Source organism: Mucor mucedo (genome assembly GCF_025094135.1).
Source record: "Mucor mucedo strain NRRL 3635 chromosome Unknown EV154scaffold_30, whole genome shotgun sequence".
In the NCBI taxonomy this organism is placed as follows: domain Eukaryota; kingdom Fungi; phylum Mucoromycota; class Mucoromycetes; order Mucorales; family Mucoraceae; genus Mucor; species Mucor mucedo.
In genome coordinates, this window is record NW_026252314.1 from 231,357 (window position 1) to 252,432 (window position 21,076).

Genomic DNA, 21,076 nt, shown 5'->3' on the forward strand with positions numbered 1-21,076 from the left:
CTGGGTATGATAACTGTAGGCATGTAAATCACTTTATTCATTTATAATATAAGTCGTATTAAACAAACTTTGTTGAGTGAGTTTTGGCTGTCTCAAAGTTTGATTGAATAGATTATTATAATTACGCTTTTCTTTAGGACCGGCAAAGTGCGCGTAGTCATAATCTAGGATCACTTACCCGTTGTTTTTCACCGCCGTACGTTTTTCTATGTCATATTCTCTATCATTATCTTTTCCTCCGCTATGTCCTACCCAAATAACATCCCGCCTTTATCATTACATCACAGGTAGATCATGCCAATTATCTGCACAAGTGAAGGAACCTTTTTCTCACTTAAATCGTGAAGTGTTGGTTGAAAATAATTTGATGTCCTCTTTAAATTCTTTGTAACATTATCGACACAAAAGATTGTATTGACTGGGATGGATATCTTGTCTGATTATCTTTTACATGTGTCTGAAAATCTTTTTACGACTGTCCGAAATATATTTCTGTTTGTCTGACAACAATTATAAGCCTGTCTGAAAACAAATATAAGTTTGTCCAAAAATAATTTGCATTTGTCTGAATTTGAAGTAACACTGTAATCTATCATTTCAGCCCTCTTATTCTTTCGCGGTTTTTCTTTCTCTCTAACTACCAGGCTTCTTTAGGCTCGTCCTCTTTTTTTTCTTTTCGAGAAAAAAAAAAACCAAAACAAACAATGGACGCATCAGTAAGTCAAAATCCTCTCAAGTTTATTCTCTTTAATTTGAAAACGCTCATTAGCAGTTTTCTTTTTAGTGTTTTTTATTTTCCAGCAACAAACGTAGTAGATCCGAATCTTCTTGTAAATATCATTAGAGGAAGCATTTTTTTTTAAGAGACAAACACTGACTTTTGCACTTGTCAATTTTGTAGCTACTGTGTGGATCGATAAATACGAACCTAAATCAGAAGTAGATCGCTCTCTCTTTTGAATGACTGCGACAAAAGTAACTAAAGATTGATTTTAGGCTGACATTGGTGTTCGAAACGATAAAATTAAAGAAGTGAGGAAAGCCATTGAACAATCCGCCATTTATAACGACATGATTAAACTCTTGATCCTGACAGGACCAACTGGATCCGGAAAAAGTGCACTGATCAAGTTACTGAGTCGATCGTATGGATTTGAAATAACTGAATGGGAGACTCCATTGAGAAGCTGGTCAGCTAATTTCGGTAAAAAAAAAAAAAGGGGGGGGGGGGAGGGTGGTGGTAAGGGGGGCGGGGGAGTTTAGGATATTCATTATGCAATGTAGGTCATATGGAATCATTTCGACGATTTATGGATAAAGCCATTTCTTTTAATACACTTGAAAGCGTGGATCGACCTAACAACGGCAAGATCATTTTGATGGACGATATACCGGATTTAACCACCTTTAAAGTCAAGCAAGAATTTTATTCCATCATCCAAACCTGTCTGGACTCGAGTAAAAAGTTTTTGATGGTTATCATTGCCTCGGATTCCTATGCAAACTCAGATGACACCCACATGCAAAATCAAGCAAGAATCATTGCCCCTGATTCATTAAAAATTGATCCTCGCGTCGAATTCATTGAGTAAGACTTTTTTTTTTTTTTTGACCAACAGCTTCAATCATATATATAAAAAAAAAGGGAGGGTATTGATGGATAAAACACAGGTTTAGACCGATTATTAAAGCCAGCATGAAAAAGATATTGAAGAATATCTTACAATGCGAGAAATTGTGTGTGAGTGATAGGAAACTAGAAGAAATCATCGATGTCAGTAACGGTGATATTCGGTCTGCTATCAATTCTTTACAGTTCATGTCTTGTATACCCATCATGCCGCCGAAAAAGTTCAGACGTACCCAAGTTGTCGATTTTGACAACCATATTGGAAATCTTTCATTATTTCACGCCATTGGAAAAGTGATTTATGCAAAACATAACGAAGATGGCACCTTTGAATCCAAACCAGACGTAAAAAAAAAAAAAAAAAAAAAAAAAAAAAAAAAAAAAAAAAAAAAAAAAAAAAAAAAAAAAGAAAGCATGTAAATGTTAAACTTTTAACTCTTCTCTATGTAGCACATCATGAATAAATTGCCAATAGCCAACGATTATTTTGTGGATTACATCCATCAAAATAGTGCGGGATTTTATCACGACATTGATGATATTTCAAACGCGTTTGATGATCTTGCATTTGGTGATACACTACGTTATGACTCCGATTGGATCAACGAGCAAGCCAGCTACTATCGATGCATCATCTCCATCAATGGTATCATGAAGTACAGAAAAGGTGCTGTCAAGGGTGCTTTTAAAGAATTGGCGGGTACCATATTTGGAAAAATGGCCTATGAAAAGCGAAAGGAATCTCAAAAAGGTACTTGATATATATATATTTAAAACCTTTTTCATATGTTGAAAACGACACTCTATTGTTAGATCTCCACAAATTATGGATGGATTCGGTAGATTTGAGAAGATCTTATATGGTGGAGGAAGATATGGATGAGTCGGAGGAAGAGATGATGATCGAAAAGATGTTTATCGTACCAAGGAAACACGCCAAAGAGAAGAAGAAGGCTGTCAACCCACCCACCCTACCTAGTCATCCATGTAACGAGATTGATGAGGATGCAATGTATGATGACATGTTTGGCGACGGTTCTGAACTTGCTGAATTGGATATTTAAACATCCCTCCTTCTTTTTAATCAGTCTGTTGTTAGGATCAGTATGCCCTCACCCACGTGTAAATAGTAATAATAATAATAATAAAGTAAATGCGGTCTTATTGTACATAACGCTCATGCAATGTATTTCTCTGCTATTGCTTTCGATCTTTGACGTTGATACAATACAACTTTTTTCGTCATCTCATTAAAAAGAAAGATGAAGAAGTAAAAATTTTGTGTCATCATGATTGGATCTCAGACGCGTTTAGAGATACTTTGAGTAAATCCCATTTGACTAAATCGTTATCTCTTTCACTTTTGTTTTAGATACAGATAAAAAAAAAACACATCATGGGTAGACTTCAAGGAAAAACTGTCTTCATGTATATTTTTTGAGCAAAGAAAATAAAAGGAGTATTTGACATTAATCCCTTCTCTATTAGTACTGGCGCCTCTTCTGGTATTGGAGAAGCCAGTGCACGTCAATTTGCCGACGAAGGTTGCAACTTGGTAAATAAAATAACAACAAACAGCCTTTCAAACAGAAATACTAAAAAAAAAAATGTGTCTAGATTTTAACCGCTCGTCGTTTAGAAAAACTTGAACAAATCAAGTCTGAATTAGAAAAGGCGCATCCCAACATTTACGTTCATGCTGCTCAATTAGATGTTCGTCAAAAGAAAGAAATTGACAGTGTTATCTCTCAATTACCCACCCAAGTACAACAAGTCCATGTCTTGTTGAATAACGCTGGTATGGTGATCGGTACCGATCCTTTGGTCGAGGTGGAGGAGGACGTCATTGACCAAATGTTGGCTACCAACATTAAGGGTCTCGTTCTTTTGACTCAAGCTCTTGTGCCCGGCATGAAGGAACGTGGTGTGGGTCATGTCATTAACGTTGGCTCTGTTGCTGGTAAACAAGCTTATGGTGGTGGCAGTATCTACTGTGGTAAGTTATAACAATCTTCCCCCATTCTTTATTTTTTTTTCTCACGCTCATTTTTTTTGGGAAATAGCCACTAAATTCGCTGTGGATGCCATCACAAAGGCTTTAGCCATTGAATTAGTTGAAACACCTATTCGTGTCAGTCAAATCTGTCCTGGCTTGGTTAACACTGAATTCTCCACCATTCGTTTCCGTGGTGATAAGGAAAAGGCAGACAGTGTCTACAAGGGTTTACAACCACTTGTGGCTGATGATATTGGTAAAAATATAAGCTGATCTCCTCTCTCTCTCTCCCGACTAAATGTCTTTTTTCTTTTGTAGCCGAACTTATTGTTTTCACCGCAGGTCGCCCTGCTCACGTCAATATTGCCGATATGCTTGGTAAATAGTTTGGATTCTTTTCACTGTAAAATGACTTTATGACTTAATTTTTTCTTCTAGTTTTCCCTGTCAACCAAGCGGATGCCAAGACCGTTTATCGTCGTGCTGATTAAAGAATAAAAAGAAAGTATATTTTGTTATCTATTGTAACTTTATCCCAGATCATTTTGTAACCGTGTAGTGTGACGACAATAAAGCATCTCAATTTGTCTAGAGCTTGAAGGGGGGGGGGACGGAATCTTTTATATATATATATATATAAAGGAAGGATCTAGTCTTGGGAGTATCAGGGACAAAGACATCTCTTTATTCTCCTAATTACGTATAAATCGAAGCATCATTGACCATGTTTTTTTTTATGCTGCAAAACAAAAATAAAAAGCATCTATTTAAGTCCCCGCTGGGACAAGCAAAAAAAATATATATACAATAGATGAGCTAGGTAGCAGGGGGTTGTCAAGGGCTGGGATTTATTCTTTTTTTGGCCCTTTTTTTTTTTTTTTGGGAGAAACAACGATGGCTGATAAAGAAGAAACACCTGCAGTTTCCTTGAAGGAAATGAAAAAGTTTGAAAAATGGACAAAGTCTTTACAATATATCACTGGACTTGGAATGACGGAGGTCGAGAAACAAGATTTTAAAAAGCGTCTGGATGTTGATTTGGAAGAATACCAATGTAATCAATGTGAAGTGTGGAAAGATAATCTTCTCAAGAACAGTAAAGTTGCATAAAAAAGAGAGAGAGAGAGGGGTTTGTAACGCTTCTGTTTTTAGGTCCACCTGTGCGATTTATGATGGAACAATTGAAAAAGGTGGATAAACACATGTCAAAAGACGAATTTGTCTGCATGCCTTGCGATGAGACACGATCGGGTGGGTTTTCACCCGAGTTTGGTGTATTGTTATGTCAAAATCGATTAGGATCCAAGACACATCAAGAACACACCATGGTTCATGAAATGGTTCATATGTACGATCACCATAAATTTAACGTGGATTGGAATAATTTGAAACATCAAGCATGCAGTGAAGTAAAAAAAAAAAAAAAAAAAAGAAACTAGGTTACAGAAAATGGTGACATTTTTATTTATTTATTTTTGTCTAAATTAAGGTTAGAGCGGCCAGTTTAAGTGGAGATTGTCGTTGGACCAGAGAGATACAAAGAGGATTCTTTACTTTTACTAAACAACATCAAACCTGTGTTAAAAGAAGAGCTGTTCTTTCTGTCATGCAAAACCCTAATTGTAAAGATCAAGAAGATGCCGAGAGAGCTGTGGCGAGTGTATTCGATGCTTGTTTCGCCGATACAAGACCTTTTGATGAAATTTATTAAAATGCGCAGTGTTACACACATAGTGACGCGACTTTTTTTTTTTATTTCCCCCTTTTTTTTCCATATAAATAAGTATATATATTTAGATATCTCTTGGCCTTTTTTTTTTCTTCTTCTTCTTCTTTAAATAACAAAAAAATAAAGATATGACTACAGCTACTCCTTATAGCGTGGAAGGTATTCAAGCCAAGGTAAAGGAAGTGATTGCTCGTCTTGATGTTGAGTTATCTCAGTTCAAGTATGCCAATGAATTTGAGGCCAGAACCGGTGTTCCCAAGAGCTACGTTGCCCTTGGCGCTGGTGGTGTTGCATTTTTAATGATCTTTTTCAACTTGGCTGGTCAACTCTTGACCAACGGTATCTCCTGGCTTTATCCTGGTAAGTTGTTTACAAAAGAGTTTATTTTTTTTTGCAAAAAAAAAGAGTTATATTAATAAAAAAGGGTTGCATATCTATTAGCTTATGCTTCCTTCAAGGCGATTGAATCACCTGGTAAAGAAGACGATAAGCAATGGTTGACTTACTGGACCGTGATCGGTTTCGTTCAAATGGTCGAATACTTTTCAGACATCCTTCTCTATTGGTTCCCCTTTTACTATCTTTTCAAGACATTAGTCGTTCTCTATCTTGCTTTACCCCAGTTCAGAGTAAGTCTACCAAGTGAAAGGGAAAAAAAAAATCTTTTTTAGTTAATTATGTTATTAATTTTTTTTTTTTTTTTTTTAGGGTGCTGAAGTTGTCTATAACCGTTTCTTACGTGTCTATCTCCTTGGTGCACAAAACGATATCGATGCCCAAGCCAACAAGCTTAAGGCCAAGTTCCACAGTGCTCAAACTGATATCACTGCTGCTGCCACCTCTGCCACTCTCAAGACCGATTAAAATAATACCACCCCCTTTTTTTTTTCTTATATAAACACAAAAAAAAAATATTTATTTATCACTGATTTATCACATGGTGTCGCCTTTCCAAATGTTGCGCGCTTGCTTAAAACCTTATATGTGGCTTAAATGCGCCCTTGTTTTCATGTAGCGCACACATCTCGTTTTCTCTCTCTCTTTCTTTCTCTCTCTCTCTTTCTATCTCCACTCCTAGCGTACCTTTTTTTTTTTTTTAATTCACGCTTATCATGACACAAAGAAAAGAAGAAAAACCATCTGTGTAAGCGGACTCTTTTTTTTATATATATATACGCATAATACCAAGAAAGAATAAAATAAAAAATTAAACAATAAAAAGAGCAACACACTGTTGGTGGAATGAAGACATTCTTTCTAATCCAGATGCACCATCCTTTCGAGACTTTGTACTTATCAGCGAGTTTTCCGAGCTAGAAGGCCCATTACCTTTAGCCGTTGTCACAGACACTGCTTATATTGACCTCAAGTTTTACACAGAAACACCAAGTCCATCCTCACCTCATTTAAAAGACCTGAAAACGCTTGGTCTCGATACCTTTGACTTTAACGCGTTTGTCCTCCGTGTTGTCTCTGTCGATAGAAGTTCAGAATACGAGTGAGTTGGGAGGGTTGAACGTTTAAAAACTTAAAATATTCCCCACTTCTAAAAACCCTTTTTTTTTTCTCTGTGTATGTTATAGGCAAATGGACGAACCACTCACACCATCTTCTCTATTTGCTGATTCAGCAACCCCGTGTGCCTTCTCAATTCCAGATGATACGCAGGTCTATTTCACAGATTCCGAGCATAAGTTCTTTGCCTTTGTAAGTTTTTTTTTTGGGTTGAAAAATCCCCCCCTGACTACAAGCTCACTGACCTCTCTTTTTTTTTTTTTTGTTATTTGCAAAGTAGACCCATCATCTGACCTTATTTGATATCAACGCAAGAGGTTACGTTCATCCAGTCGCATTATCCTACATCACACGAGACCCGGATAAAATCGTCATCCGATTCAGGGAGCTCATGGAGAGATTTAACTTGGTCTCACTTAAAATGAAAAAGGGCAATTACTCCAATTTCACTCTAGATCTTCAATATCGTCTGTTAGATTTGGAATACACCGAACGTATCCAAACATCCGGTCTATCGCTTCACGCCATCAAGGGCGCCACCACCGCCACGAAACTCATGATCGATACGTTGGAATCCAGTTTGAGCCAGATGAACAACCATCATCATGGTAAAACCATCATGATGAAACCCGTGGTAGAACACACCACGACGGTGAAGGGGTATCAACCCAAATGTATCGAGACCCTTTACCCTGTACCGCATTTCGAGAGAAAATTACGATCCTTGGCTCAACTTTGTCAGGAACCCGCCGATGATGAGAAAATGAACCATGTGGTTCCACTCGTCTTTTCTATCCTGGAATCATCGTCTATCATCTCCGAAAAACCTGCGGTGGCTACCATGAACCATGATATGTATGCAGAAGCCATCGTCTCGATTCAGGAAATGACGGCGTATTTGGGGAAAAGTAGCGTTGTGTTGGATGTCAATGAAGAGGAGGACTTGTTTGTCCGGCCCGTTTCATCCGCTTTGACATTTGGTAGAACATTTATGCTCAATATGGAGAACCCGCAGCCACGAGAGTAAGTTTGTCTCTTTTTTTTTTTTTTTTTTTTTTTTTTTCTCACAGCAGTGTGTGTGAACACCCCCCCCCCGTTTTTATCTGTATCTTTTTACTCATTATGCTATAGAGAAGAAAAGGAAGAAACAAGTGTGGTATTAAAAGATGAATCAGACGTGTTATTGGATCATGCGGAAAAATTAAAAAGACCGGACAGTAGTAAACACTATTCATCTCAAGAAACAGACGATGAAGAAATTTACTACCCAGTTTTACAAGCGCCATCGCAACTCTGGCCCACGCCCCGATACCCGCCACGCCATCTCCTCGAGATACTCCGACAATACCAATCCCTCATTGTCGATGTCCTCTTTTCACTCTTGACGGGCAGAACCGTCCTGATTCGTGGTTGCGATGCCAACAAATCGCATGTGCAACAAGTTGTCCATGCCCTCTCCGTCTTTGTACCCGGTCAAAACAGAGAGCGTCATCAGATCATTCCTTGGTTTGATCAAAGTCGACTCACCGACTCACAAATTGCTAGCATCAAACTGGTCGGTATTGATAAGGAAAATATGGATGCCAGTATTCATATCGAGGGGAGTTGCGTGCTGGACGTTGATGTGAAACATGGATCACTTCATTCCAGTCCTGTCTATGTGGAGGGACAATGGATCAACCAATTACTCGATCGTCTCATGTTATTTACCGTGAGTTTTTTTTTTTTTTTTTTTTTTTTTTTTTTTTTTTTTTTTTTTTTTTTTTTTTTTCACTGAACACAACCACAAAAAAAAAACTCATCCTTTTTCTCTTTCTTTTTTTTTTCTTTTTATGATGATGATGATAGTCCGATGAGTCTTATTTGGCATATTTACACACCGTCTTCATGACAATGTCACTCAAGGCATTCGTGTACCACCATCTCTATCTATGCGATGAATTCAAACTCACAGAAGAGAGCATCCCATCCGACACTCAAAGTGTTCATAAAGGCTATACCTCCGAGACTTCCGAAAGTAGTACACTCAGTCGAAGATGGAGTGTGCGTCTCTTGAACTATCTTAAAAAGCATGAGGACCCTCCTGACGATGATTCTATTTCAAGACGTTCTTCTGTATCTACCACCGTATCTACCGTCCCCATAGCAACAACACCTGCTACTGCTGCTGCTGCTGCTGCACCACCACCAGCGGAACAAGAAACAACGGACAACGATGAGGATTATTCCGAGGAAAATCAAGCCACGGTAACACTTCAGAATTTGTTCAACAAGAAACAAGAACAACCCCGCACGGTATTAGGTTTATTTCCCAGCAGTCCTAGTGAGACGTTACTTGTGAATCAGGGTTACTGTTCCGGTGGTAGTAGTAGTGATAGTAGCTCACCTCATGCGAGTATCATGGATGAGTTTGACCTAGGACCGAATGAATCCCTGTTGAATTTTCGAGAAACAGTAATAGCGGAGGAGGAGGAGCTTGATTATTTCGGTCAGACGAGGTTACCTGATACAGATTACGATGAGGAGGTAAGTTCAAGTAGTGAAGAAGAAGAAGAGGAGGAAGAAAAGTCGAAACGGAGACCCAGTCGTCGTTATCGTCGTCGTCAGGTTAGGTCGCGTAAACCATCGGATGTAGGTCCTGATGGTGTTTCTTATACTGAAAGAAGAGGTAGACGTTACTTGCAAGAGAAAATGAAGGTCTATGGAGATGATCAAACCATTGTTGTTGTAAGTGTGTGTGTGTGTGTATTGTCTATCCACTCACTAGGTTTTTTTTTTTTTTTTTTTTGCTTTAGTACTTGGCTACGTGTGTCTTGTAGATTTAGTAAACCCCTTCCCATTTTTTAGTATAAAAAAAAAAACTTGGACAAAAGGGAGGTTATGCTCCTTTTATAAGTTGTGTAAATCCATATATTCATTTTTTTTTCTTTTGTCAGGTTATGAAATCCATCCTCTTTTCTTTTTTCTTTTTTTTTAAATTACAAGAAAGGGCTCAACGGGGAGGGGGGGGGGGGATAAATTTTATTGTATTTTTTTTTTTTTTTAATTGTCTGATCTCAGATACCGCCTCTTTCCCCCCCTGAAAAGGATAGGTGAAATAAGAGCCTTATTTAATAATTGAAAAAAAGCGCGCGTTCGTGTGTGAATGAAATGGGCGTTTTTTTCTCTCCCTCTTGTTATTTTTGGGGGAAAGGGCGTAAAAATCATGATTTTAGACATCCATGTTTTATCATGATGATGTTGTCAAAAAAAGAGATGTGTTGATCTCCCCCCGGGGGGGATAGACCTAATCAAGACTAAATCTCCCAGAGTTTTTTATATGATGTTGATAAATAGACAAAAAAAGAGTCAATCTAGTAGAGATCAAGTGCATTGGAACTAAGGAGCCAATTTGGATTTTTGATAAAAAAAAAAAAAGCTAAAGAAACGATTTAAGAGGATGATGGCGAAATATGCGGTAAATATTAAAATGATGCACAAAAGAAAAGACTGTAAAAGAGAGAGAGAGAGAGTATTTTTTTTTAATAGTGCATTTATCTATGATCTGTATACATTTTAGTATACTTTTTTTTTTCGCTCTTTTCATTTTTTTTGTAAAAAAAAAAAAGGATGTATGTGGACAATCATCTTGGGGAGCAGATCTTTTTTTCCTCCTCCCCTTACTCCCCCCTCTTCAATTACAATAATAGACATTTTATCCTTATCCGTGTTTTAGATATACCAAAGAGAGCAATTATGATGTCCCTCCCCCTTTTTTTTTTTTGAGTCTGATAGAATACATGTAGGATGCAAGGAATTATTTCATCTGCTCGTTGCTTTTAAAATACATGTAAAAAAAACTGAAACTATTACATACATCCCCCCCCTTGTGATTTATACAAGATACAAGTTTTTTTTTTTTTTTTTTTTTTAAAATGAAAAAAAGTTAATTATTTTTTTTTACCAAAGGATTTTCCCCTCAGACAACGTTTCCTCCCCGAAGGTCGATTGATGGAAAAGTGATTGTCATGTTGTTTTCAACTTTTTTTTTTTGCAAGAAAAAAAAAAAAAAAAGGGAAACCTTTCTCTCTATCGTGCATTATTTATTTTTTTTAAAATGAAAAAAAAAAAAAAAATCATGGCTCCATGACAACAGTGGCGGCGCTAAAAAGAAGGTGTCATCCTTCCATGATACAAAAAAAAGTGCTTCGCGTGTCATAAGTCTTGCAAATAATAAAAAAAAAAAAACTTGGGGGAGAGGGTGCACTGACCTATTTAGCTCTCCCCCTCAGACCCTTAAGATTCCCGTAGAGCGTTGGATACACAAAAAAAAAAAAAGAAAGAAACTATATTTTTTTGTTTTGTTTGTGATTTTTTTTTTTTTTACGCTGTCATGAAATCATATTGTTTATCTTATATGAAAAGAATGTTATCCATAAAAGAAGCTATAAATACAATTGGGGCTAAAAATAAAAAAAAAGAGAGAGAAAGATCAAAAAAGGGTATATGAAAAAAAAGTAAAATGCTTTTATTATTATGAAGGGGGGGGGATATATAGTATGTATAAAATGGCAAAAATGATTTATAGGATTTCTGGGTGAATCCAACCATTGGTTTTAGTAACCCAATCGGATTCCATCTCATACTTGTTGAGACATTGAAGTAACTCCTCCATGTAGGATTCTAAATTATCTCCTACTGCCAAAGCGTGGGTCAGCAAAACAAAACAAAAAAAAAAAAAAATCCTAATTCATCTTTTACCTTGTCCTACTTGGATGAAATTAATTCGAATCTTGGGTTGAACGGAATTCATCATTTTTGTCATATGGCATAGAAATGAAAGTGGGCGTTCATTTTTGGTCATGGAACCACACCACACGATCTTTTCATGAGGATACATGCGACCTGTTAATTTACCATGGTAACACTATTCATTATAAAAAAAAAAAAAAATCTCTGTTTTTTAGTAAAACAAAAAAGTAAACAACTTTTTTTGTTGTTTTTACCTCTTCTAGCACTTGATGCAATTTACCCGCTGTTTCACATTCATGTTTGGATAGGCATTCAATGGTAATGATCTATTTGGGAAACACCGGGTGAGATTTTTTTTGATATTTGATATATATATCATTTTTTTTTTCTTTTATACCTTTTGAGGCGCCTTTTGTGTGAAATAGTTACATGTCTTATCCAACCAATTCAATCGAACAGGATCTTTTGAACACAGCCACCATGCACTCCTTCTTGTCTCGGGCATTGAAATACAAGTGTCTACTGGTTTTGTCATGATGAATACATCGGCTGCATCCGCTTTCGACCCTCGCGCTTCTTCGGTCTGGGCCAGCGCTCCATCATCATGGATCCAATACCGTGCGTTCAAGACCAGACTCTTGTCACTCCCCATCGTTGACCGATGGTTGACGAGCTCCTTGGCCTGAGCTTGGGGTTGAGGCACAGAATGAAACGAATCACCGTTGGGGTCCATCCATCGATCCCATGGCATCTTCTTTTTAAAATCCACCATATTGACCGTAGACGCACTGTCCATTCGGTGCGCAAACGTTGTCGTTGTTGACTTGGGTGTAGGTGGTAACTCCAATGTACGACAACAAGACATGGTATCCACCGAAGATGATTCATAGGGTGTTGAGAGTAAATAAGATTCCACATCATCTGTTGCACGAAGTGAAGACCGAAGAGGAGGGGTCATTAATACATCATCTGCTATGACAGAAGATCTCCGCAGTGGCAAACTAACTGAAGAACCTGATTTGGTGGGGGGGGGGTTCTGTTTAGATTTTTTTTTTTTTAAAAGTATAGATTTTTTTAAATAAAAAAAAAAAAGAGTACATACTGTTATGGTCAGCTGGTTGTTGTTCAAGTCTCATAGATCTTTCTTGTAATAGTTTGCATGTCAACTTTTGTACATTACATCTACAATATAAACAAATAATGAATATAAACAAAAAAAAAAGCTTCTTTATCTATTTAATGAATGGGGGCATTTACCCTGGTTTAGTCAAGGAGACAAGAATTTCATCCTCGGATTTCTCACGCCAAAGTACTTTGAGTGTCTCCCATATTCTACCATCCAAATCTAAAGAGGATTGAATCATGGGTAGCTGTAATTCTGGATCTGAGACAGGATTAAATTCTAAAGAAGGCTGTTGAAAGAATCGTAATTCAGTACCCAAAAAGGATTTGTTGGTCAACCAAGGATGTTGAAGAATCTCTGCCATCTTTTTTTTTTGTTTGAATGGGTTAAGTATCTTTTTTATGGGGACTTTTAGATATTTTAACTTACTGTCATTCGTTTGAGTGGATCAACAACCAGCATACGCTTAATCAAATCTCTTGCATCGGGTGAGAGGTAGTCGGGTAAAGGACGGTATCGACCTGTTTTAATTTTCGCTAAAAGTCTACCCATGTGTTCATCATCAAAAGGTAAATGACCCGTCACGATAGCATAGAGAATGGCTCCACAGGACCATACATCTGTCGCAGTACCATCGTATCTTTTTCCCTATAATTGGAAATATGTGTCAATACACGCTTTTTTTTTTTTTTTATTATTTTTTCTTTTGTATCAATCATTAGGGAATGTTGTTGTTTATTACACTTACTCTCACAATTTCAGGACTTGCATAATGCGGAGAACTAAATAAAAAAAGTTATTTTTGGGTTTGCCCATAATAATAATAATAAAAAAAAAAAAAAATTTACCCGCAACTTGTTCTTAAAAGAGCATTTATTGGTTGCATTGCTGCCATACCAAAATCAGCAATTTTAAGATTCTTCTTTTCCTTGTCCAGCAAGATATTTTCAGGTTTAAGATCACGATGAGTGATATGGTGAGCATGACACCAGGCCAAGGCAGTAATTAATTGTAAAAATAAATGTCGACCTTCAGACTCTGGTAATCGACCTCGCTCTGCCAATACATGAAATAATTCACCCCCTTCTAGGTACTCCATGACGAAATACACATATTGCGTGTCCTGAAGTACTTGTCGTAAATCAATCAGGTGAGGATGATGAAGTAATTGGAGTACGGCTAGTTCACGTTGGACACTTTTAGCTGTGCTACTGGATGCAGTCAATTGGCTTCTACTAATCATCTTGATCGCCACCTTTTCACCTGTGATCTTGTGGATACCGAGCTTGACACGACCTACAGTACGAATTAAATAAAAAAAAGAAGAAATATATATATATATATATATATAAAGGGGAGGAGGAGGAGGAGGAGGAAAGAGAGAGAGAGAGAGAGGAAGGAAGGGAGGGAGGGGGTTAGGTTAGTCATCTTTTTAGAGAATAGAGTGTTGGCCTCTTTTTTTTAATTTATTGTGTGCTGCTACGTTACCCGAAGCACCACGACCAATGGTTCTACACAGGACATAATCTCCAATTTCCTTCTTTTTTTTATTAACGGTGGGTAAAGTAAGTGATCGTTTATTTGTATGTTTAATCTGCTCTGTGTCGTGATGGTGACGTGCTAAATAAGTCATGAATGCCATCTTGTTATAATAAGCTGCCGGCACTTGTTTTAATATATAGGTGGTAAAGAAGAAGAAGAAAAAAGATTAGAGAGAAAAATAAAAAAAAATAAAGGAGAGAGAGAGAGAGAGAGAAAAAAATAAATAATCATCAAAATAAAAAAAAACAAAAAACTTATATATGTATATTTTTGGGGGGGGGGGGTGAGAGAAGGACATATGTAGAGCGCCACTTCTCAATATGCAAGATGACTGAGGGCTAAAAGAGAGGAAAAAAAAGGGGGGGGGGGGAGAAAGGGAGAGTAGGAGAAGGAAAATTAAAGGAGGCGCTGTGTATATCTTTTTGGAAAATCAACCATTTTTAGTTTTTAAAAAAAGGTCAGGGTTTTTGACATGTATAAATTTAGAAAATTTACTTTTTTATATAAATTGTATATATTTGGGTACAAATAATGATAAAATAGTGTTGGGGATTTTTTTTTTTTTTATTATTTTTTACTATTAGCTATACTTGCGTATATAAGTAAGAAAAAAAAAAAAAAAGGCGTATGATGCAAGAATATGTACGATGGATGCAAATAATTACATGGAGTGGAGTAATGAAGATAAACCAACCAAAAAAATCCCAATAAAGAAAAAAAGTGGTACACATCGATGAGTTGCATCTGCCCTAATGGCTTGAGGGAGCATGCTCTGTTATTAAAAAAAAAAAAAAGATCGCATCAGTAACTAACCATTATTATTATTTCGTTTCTTATTTAGTACCTGGATGGCTATTAAACACATCATGCCACTCACGACACCAAATATCATGCCAAATAACAATTGTTCCTCCGCCACTTCCACATTACGAATCACACACAGCCCCAAAATAGCTCCCAACGGCTGTGACATCCCTCCCAAAAAGGACGCATACCCAAAAGCTGAGAGTCTACTGTCCGTTGCGTAATAAAGTGGTAAAGCAATCAAGAAGCCTTCAATAAAATTATGGATGATAATCGCTGCTGCCACATTTAACCCTAATTCACTGGAAGATTGATTTGATACAAACATAATTAATCCCTCTTTTTCCTACAGGTTAATAATCGTTTTCTCTCTCTCTCTCTCGCTCTCGCTCTCTCTCTCTTTTTATCCGTTCATATCACAAGACCGATGATCTAACCTGGGAACTTGTGAATACAAATAGCAATGGCCGTCTGTATGCCAATCAGGAAATAATCGTTCCTATCCGTGACTTGCTGATTGTTGTTGGGGAGGGTGCCGTATTCGATGGAATGATGCGTGTGTGGTTTTGAATGATGAGGATGTAAATGTTGAGCGACACTTCCGATGGGATCACAGGTATGTAGAGCACGAGGTGTGCATGATTGGATAGCCAAGGTTAAGATAAATGTAAATACGACGCCGACAAAAAAGCAGAGATAAGTAAAGAAATTAGAGTTTAACTTTTGTTGGGATGCCGGTAACAATGTGTAAAGTGAGTTAAATAGTAAGACGCCTCCACCCAATGCCATTGAGGCCGAAAGAAATCCCTGACTCGAAATCCACTTTTTGTTTCCCAGTAAAACTACCATACTTGCCCCTAAAACACACGAAAACGATGAAATTGAAACCATCATCCATCCTGTCAGAGTTCCTTCCACCATCATCATACTTTGTACTTTCTTTAAAAGAAAGAAAAAAAAAAAAAAAAGAAAAAGACAAAAAAATAAAAATAAGCCAAAAAAAAATAAAAAAATAATAAACATTGCTTCCTCATTGGGTGGTGGGAAAAGGGCTCTACTAGTTGTGACACATTTTTTTTTTTTATATATATTTTTGGGCTTAATCGTCTTGCACTAAAAAAAAAAAAAGCCCCCAACCTCCTTTTTTTTGTTTTTCTTTCTTTCTTTATATTCCATATAACACAAAAGAAAACATGGCACTTTTTATTGGAAGAATCCCACGAGAGATGAACAATGTAAAAAAAAGAAAGAGAGAGAAAGAGAGAGAGAGATGATGGAATATAATCTAATCCATCTACTTTTTTTTTATTAGCGTGATCTTGAAGACACTTTCTCCAAGTACGGCAAGATTACTCGTTTGGATGTGAAGAAAGGTAAATGAGGGCTCGCTTTTATACCGTTCTAATCTTGTAACTCATCTCTAAAGAAGGATTTGGTTTCGTCGAATACGATGATAAGCGTGATGCTGAAGATGCCATCAAGGGTATTAACGAACAGGGTGTACGTTTATATATGGATTTTTATGGTTAAATTAAAAAAAAAAAAATTAAAAAAATTAAAAAATTATCTTTTATAGGACCTTGTTGTTGAATGGGCCAAAAATGGTGGTAAAAGACCTGGCGAGAATGAATGTTTCCACTGTGGAGCTGAAGGTTCGGAGTAGTTTTTTATATGTGTGTTATACAGAATTTAACCTCTCTTTTTTATAGGTCACTGGGCTAGAGATTGTCAAGAGGGTGGCCGTGATGGTGGCCGTGGAGGTGGCAGAGGTGGTGGAGGACGTGGAGGTTACAGTAGTGGAGGACGTGATCGATCTCCTAGACGCGATGGTGGACGTGGTAGTGACCGCGACAGAAGGTATAACCTCTTTTTTCCCTCTCTTCAGAATAGAAACCAGATTTACCGTGTCCCTGTGGTGTGAAAAAAAAAAAAAAACTTTTCTTTTTTTTTGTTATCCGCACTGCGCTTTCAAAAAAAAAAAAAAAAAAAAAATGATTATCATTTCACCACAGCTCTCTCGCGCTTCTCTCTCTCTATTTTCTTTATTCTTTAAATCATTGCTGTGATCTGACCTCAATCCCGTTGGAATTTTTTTTTTTTTTTTTTTGTATTGCTCTTCTTGGTCTCACGTTGCTATCTCTACTTTTTATTACTCTTTAAATTAACTTGTAAGTCGAAAAAAAACCTCCTATTTTACAGCCTACTGACAATTTCATCAAAAAAAGACTTTGCAGAGATACAAGAGACTTTGACCGTCGTCGTGATGACCGTGGTGGCCGTGACAGATCTCCTCGCCGCAACGATTTCAGAGAAAGCAGAGGTTATGATGGTCGTGGTGATAGTCGTGGTGGCGATAGACGTGATGGCGATAGACGTGATGGACGTGGTGATAGACGTGAATATGCTCCTAGAGAAGACCGTCGTCGTGATGATGATCGTATGCCTATGCCTGATCGTATGTCTGATCGTATGCCTGAACGTATGCCTGAGCGTATGCCTGAACGTATGCCTGAGCGTATGCCTGAACGTATGTCAGACCGTATGCCTGACCGTATGTCCGATCGTATGCCTGATAGAGACCAACTTGATTAAAAATATATATTTCAAAGACACACACACACAAAAAAAAAAAAAAAAAGCTTGCAATCATTCCAAAATCAACAATCCCAAACAACACTTTCACATTTTTTCTTTTTTTTTAAATATATTTAATTATCCATTGCAAAAAAGGTTTGTTCAACCGATAGAGGAAGAGAGACACAGAATGAGATAGACTTCATTTTATCATGCATTAGCCTTTCTTGTTCGTCTTGTCCCGAGATTTGAATGACTTTTTTTTCATGCAGGTACATAAATAGTCTTTTTCTACCCGGAATGTCATGATTTCACTACACCTTTTTTTTTTTAAACTTATCCGGGTATTAAAAATAGCTGCAACCATGTATATTATTCACACACGTAAAGGAGCAGAAATGACAATTGCATTTGGGCGGATGAATGACATATATACAAAATGTCATGGCTACTATTTTTTTTTTGCATAGATACACCTCATCTATTTATATCATGATCATCCCCCCACTCCGCTTTTTTTTTTTTTTAAAATGAAGTTATTTAGAATGTGGCCATCTCATTATTGGGGGGAGGGGATGACCTGTTTCTCGGGTAGATAAAAACAAATACTTTGGTTGTGATATGGATTTCGTTTGATTAGATTTTCAATAGTTATGAGTCGTGCATATATGAAATCACAATTTTTTTTTTAGTGACTGTGTCAATAAACACAAAGGCAAGATGATCTAACTGCCCTTTTTTCATCATTCATCATTACGTGCGAACCAACCAGACTACGGGACTGCATAAATACTGTCAATTACTTCATCGAATAAGGTGTTTGGTCAAAGAAACGGTATCATTGTTTCGGTGGTCCCCCCCCCCGACCATTTCATTTCCCCTACGAGACTAGTAACTTAACCTGCATTTGTATTTTGTCACAATGATGTCAGTTGCATGATATCCAATGATATAATTACATGGCGTATTTACTCTTTTTTTTTTAGTCGGACAGAGAAAAAAAACAACAAGTCATCGTGTGATTGTATCATTTATCCCTTTATTTTTTTTTTTTTAAAAAAACACGATAAAATTTTTTTTTTACTTCTTTTTTCTTTTTTTCATACAAACAAAAGTGTTGTAACGTATTCTTCACATCTGTGAACGTATTCTCTACGTCTCTGAACGTATTCTCTACGTCTCTGAACGTATTCTCTATGTCTGTGAACGTATTCTCTATGTCTGTGAACGTATTCTTCACGTCTGTGATGGTATCATGTCTCTATTTTATCATGGTGCTGTTAGAATAACACACGAGAGAGATGAACGTAACCACATCTCTGGAAATCGCCTCCCCCCCCAGTCAAGCATCCGTGTTAGTTTAAGCGGGGTTTTCATATAATTATTAATTGAACTACTTCAAAATCATGCACGTCAGATCATGGAAAGTATCAGGCTTGTTTCAAGCATTGCTGGTTGAGTATAAACCAATCTCTCCTACCTTTGCACGTCAATTGTTGTTCGTACTCATAAGTGCGAAAATGTTGTTAACTCTGACTTGTCAAGAACACTCGTGATGAAAGAAGGTGTTGAGGTAAATGTTTTATTCAAGACATATGTGACATATATTCCTTTTAACAGTTTTTAATATGAACATCTTGTACATAGCAATCGAGGTTTTTTATATTGTACTCATGCTGATGATGATGTATTGAAGGACAAAACCAATGCAATAAATCAAAATACAGTACATCCAGCCACTTTTCCATTATCCAATTAAATATCAAGTTTAAAAGTGACCCCACAATCATCTTCATCGTCAAGTACATCAGCAGTAACAGCATTCACAACATCAAATATATCATCAACATCCACAACACCCACAACATTAAATATATCATCAACATCCACAACACCCACAACATCAAATATATCATCAACACCAAAGAGAGTCGATAACAATAATCCACCTCCCTCATCTCAAAACAAATGAAGAAAGCATTTAAGTCTAAGCTACGTCAAAGGGTTAATCTTTGGTGAAAAGCTACTATGTTTAGCTGATTCTTGGTAAGTTTAATTACTAAAAAATTCCTGGCTTGAATTGCTGTTATATGTTAACACATTTCTCCTCATTTTCTCTACTAGTGGTAATGATAATACGTTGGACCTTATTTCCCCCGGTGCCATTCCTGCTCGTTTTAAAAGTACCATTAAGCAGATTTCTGTTGATTTAAAAATACCACTATCGCTAAAGTACACTCGAAGCGAAAGGTTAATACTTGTCAAGGTCATTAAAGCTACATCATTACATGATGTAGAAGTGATTGTCAAAGTTATCCCACTGGTTCCTCGCGTTGGACTGCAGTCATATATTTACATTGCACTATCAAAACTATAGGTTAACTTGTTTATATTCTGCTTGGTGAACATTAATTGTAATAATTGTTTATTATCAAGCTATTACTTTATCAATCCAATCAACTATGAGATACTACACATGAAGAAGGGTGGTACCAAGGACATTTGTATGCTGATGGTTTTGATGCTATTTGCCTGTTTGATCCTTATTATGTTACAAAGAGGTATTAACCCCCCCAACTATGTAAGAAGAAGAACTAACATGCTATCGAATTCATTTTGGTAAGACTGAATGTCATGCGACAACTATCAAATACCTAAAAAGATGACATGGATTACTAGTGATGAAAAGGACTTCAAAGTAGATCTGATATTATATGTAATGATCAATTGGGTGATATCTTTTCGTGTGAGGACAAACCAGGTGAAGCAACAGAAGCATATGTTGAGGTAGATATCAAGGAAGTCAAGCACCGTTTCGCCAGAAGTGTCTCCTATATGTCAAGAACCGTTTCGCCAGAAGCGTCTCCTATATTTCAAGCACCGTTTCGCCAGAAGCGTCTCCTATACGTCAAGCACCGTTTTGCCAGAAGCGTCTCCTATATATCAAGTCCATTCTTCATCATCCATCACTGTTATATACCGTTGAGGTTATGAGTGCGCAATTTCATGGTTTAACTCTTACTATATATGGCTCAAGAATGACCGAATCAGGCACTATTGTACATTATAAAAAAGGCGTAGCAAGTCTTCCTGCTGTATTTAGCATGCCAGAAGTAGCCCACTTTCTTCTCACAGTTGTCTTTGCAAGTAATGTTACTTTCATTATTTTCATTTATAATTGCCACTAATACTTTTTTATAGCGAGCTATTCTATTGGATTTAAGGAAGCTTACAGCGATATACCAATTAGGCCCTTAAGACTCGATCATCTTCTTAGCATCTAGTAATAGTGACATATTTTATTTGGCTGACTCCCCCATTTCATATGATACTTCGGACACCTCCACTGATAGCAATATGATGGAAGCTAGTCGTTGACAAGGTTAGTGCACTTGATCTCGATGACGGTCTGTTAAGCTGTGGAGACTAGAA

At 37.0% G+C, this 21,076-nt stretch overlaps 9 protein-coding genes across 9 annotated transcripts; 7 read left to right on the forward strand and 2 right to left on the reverse strand.

The window, feature by feature from the left end:
* The first annotated feature begins 554 nt into the window (after nucleotides 1-554).
* Nucleotides 555-2,509, forward strand: EV154DRAFT_179974 (Rad17 cell cycle checkpoint protein-domain-containing protein). Its single transcript, XM_051594234.1, has 7 exons — nucleotides 555-716; nucleotides 785-830; nucleotides 902-939; nucleotides 997-1,204; nucleotides 1,285-1,588; nucleotides 1,672-1,975; nucleotides 2,081-2,509. Exons 1-7 carry the CDS (start codon nucleotides 705-707, stop codon nucleotides 2,387-2,389), a joined length of 1,221 nt encoding a protein of 406 aa, XP_051459258.1. The 5' UTR covers nucleotides 555-704; the 3' UTR covers nucleotides 2,390-2,509.
* A 471-nt stretch (nucleotides 2,510-2,980) lies between these two features.
* Nucleotides 2,981-4,226, forward strand: EV154DRAFT_503735 (uncharacterized protein). Its single transcript, XM_051600948.1, has 6 exons — nucleotides 2,981-3,058; nucleotides 3,119-3,185; nucleotides 3,248-3,626; nucleotides 3,694-3,882; nucleotides 3,945-4,004; nucleotides 4,065-4,226. Exons 1-6 carry the CDS (start codon nucleotides 3,027-3,029, stop codon nucleotides 4,115-4,117), a joined length of 780 nt encoding a protein of 259 aa, XP_051459259.1. The 5' UTR covers nucleotides 2,981-3,026; the 3' UTR covers nucleotides 4,118-4,226.
* Nucleotides 4,227-4,445: 219 nt separating this feature from the next.
* Nucleotides 4,446-5,520, forward strand: EV154DRAFT_503737 (peptidase M76 family-domain-containing protein). Its single transcript, XM_051600949.1, has 3 exons — nucleotides 4,446-4,722; nucleotides 4,779-5,035; nucleotides 5,116-5,520. The coding sequence occupies exons 1-3, from the start codon at nucleotides 4,521-4,523 to the stop codon at nucleotides 5,335-5,337; spliced, it is 681 nt and encodes a 226-aa protein (XP_051459260.1). The 5' UTR covers nucleotides 4,446-4,520; the 3' UTR covers nucleotides 5,338-5,520.
* Nucleotides 5,439-6,309, forward strand: EV154DRAFT_503739 (TB2/DP1, HVA22 family-domain-containing protein). The gene is made up of 3 exons (XM_051600950.1): nucleotides 5,439-5,715; nucleotides 5,797-5,984; nucleotides 6,064-6,309. Exons 1-3 carry the CDS (start codon nucleotides 5,484-5,486, stop codon nucleotides 6,217-6,219), a joined length of 576 nt encoding a protein of 191 aa, XP_051459261.1. The 5' UTR covers nucleotides 5,439-5,483; the 3' UTR covers nucleotides 6,220-6,309.
* A 51-nt stretch (nucleotides 6,310-6,360) lies between these two features.
* On the forward strand, nucleotides 6,361-9,843 carry EV154DRAFT_503742 (uncharacterized protein). The gene is made up of 7 exons (XM_051600951.1): nucleotides 6,361-6,499; nucleotides 6,578-6,853; nucleotides 6,939-7,062; nucleotides 7,151-7,893; nucleotides 8,002-8,581; nucleotides 8,719-9,597; nucleotides 9,666-9,843. The coding sequence occupies exons 1-7, from the start codon at nucleotides 6,468-6,470 to the stop codon at nucleotides 9,687-9,689; spliced, it is 2,658 nt and encodes an 885-aa protein (XP_051459262.1). The 5' UTR covers nucleotides 6,361-6,467; the 3' UTR covers nucleotides 9,690-9,843.
* A 1,588-nt stretch (nucleotides 9,844-11,431) lies between these two features.
* On the reverse strand, nucleotides 11,432-14,357 carry EV154DRAFT_417966 (kinase-like domain-containing protein; the record flags this gene model as incomplete). Its single annotated transcript, XM_051595820.1, has 10 exons — nucleotides 11,432-11,544; nucleotides 11,611-11,776; nucleotides 11,856-11,927; nucleotides 11,999-12,195; nucleotides 12,391-12,637; nucleotides 12,879-13,088; nucleotides 13,154-13,372; nucleotides 13,473-13,506; nucleotides 13,573-14,020; nucleotides 14,213-14,357. 10 exons carry the CDS (start codon nucleotides 14,355-14,357, stop codon nucleotides 11,432-11,434), a joined length of 1,851 nt encoding a protein of 616 aa, XP_051459263.1.
* Nucleotides 14,358-14,810: 453 nt separating this feature from the next.
* On the reverse strand, nucleotides 14,811-16,059 carry EV154DRAFT_550406 (Zinc/iron permease). Its single transcript, XM_051604924.1, has 3 exons — nucleotides 15,508-16,059; nucleotides 15,111-15,409; nucleotides 14,811-15,038 (listed from the first exon to the last, which is right to left on the reverse strand). Exons 1-3 carry the CDS (start codon nucleotides 15,995-15,997, stop codon nucleotides 14,928-14,930), a joined length of 900 nt encoding a protein of 299 aa, XP_051459264.1. The 5' UTR covers nucleotides 15,998-16,059; the 3' UTR covers nucleotides 14,811-14,927.
* A 108-nt stretch (nucleotides 16,060-16,167) lies between these two features.
* On the forward strand, nucleotides 16,168-17,772 carry EV154DRAFT_180145 (uncharacterized protein). The gene is made up of 7 exons (XM_051594235.1): nucleotides 16,168-16,305; nucleotides 16,383-16,443; nucleotides 16,500-16,570; nucleotides 16,647-16,722; nucleotides 16,780-16,927; nucleotides 17,305-17,561; nucleotides 17,585-17,772. The coding sequence occupies exons 1-7, from the start codon at nucleotides 16,264-16,266 to the stop codon at nucleotides 17,593-17,595; spliced, it is 666 nt and encodes a 221-aa protein (XP_051459265.1). The 5' UTR covers nucleotides 16,168-16,263; the 3' UTR covers nucleotides 17,596-17,772.
* Nucleotides 17,773-20,120: 2,348 nt separating this feature from the next.
* On the forward strand, nucleotides 20,121-20,928 carry EV154DRAFT_479942 (uncharacterized protein; the record flags this gene model as incomplete). The annotated part of the gene is made up of 4 exons (XM_051598300.1): nucleotides 20,121-20,205; nucleotides 20,334-20,631; nucleotides 20,682-20,791; nucleotides 20,846-20,928. The coding sequence occupies 4 exons, from the start codon at nucleotides 20,121-20,123 to the stop codon at nucleotides 20,926-20,928; spliced, it is 576 nt and encodes a 191-aa protein (XP_051459266.1).
* Between the last annotated feature and the right edge of the window lie 148 nt (nucleotides 20,929-21,076).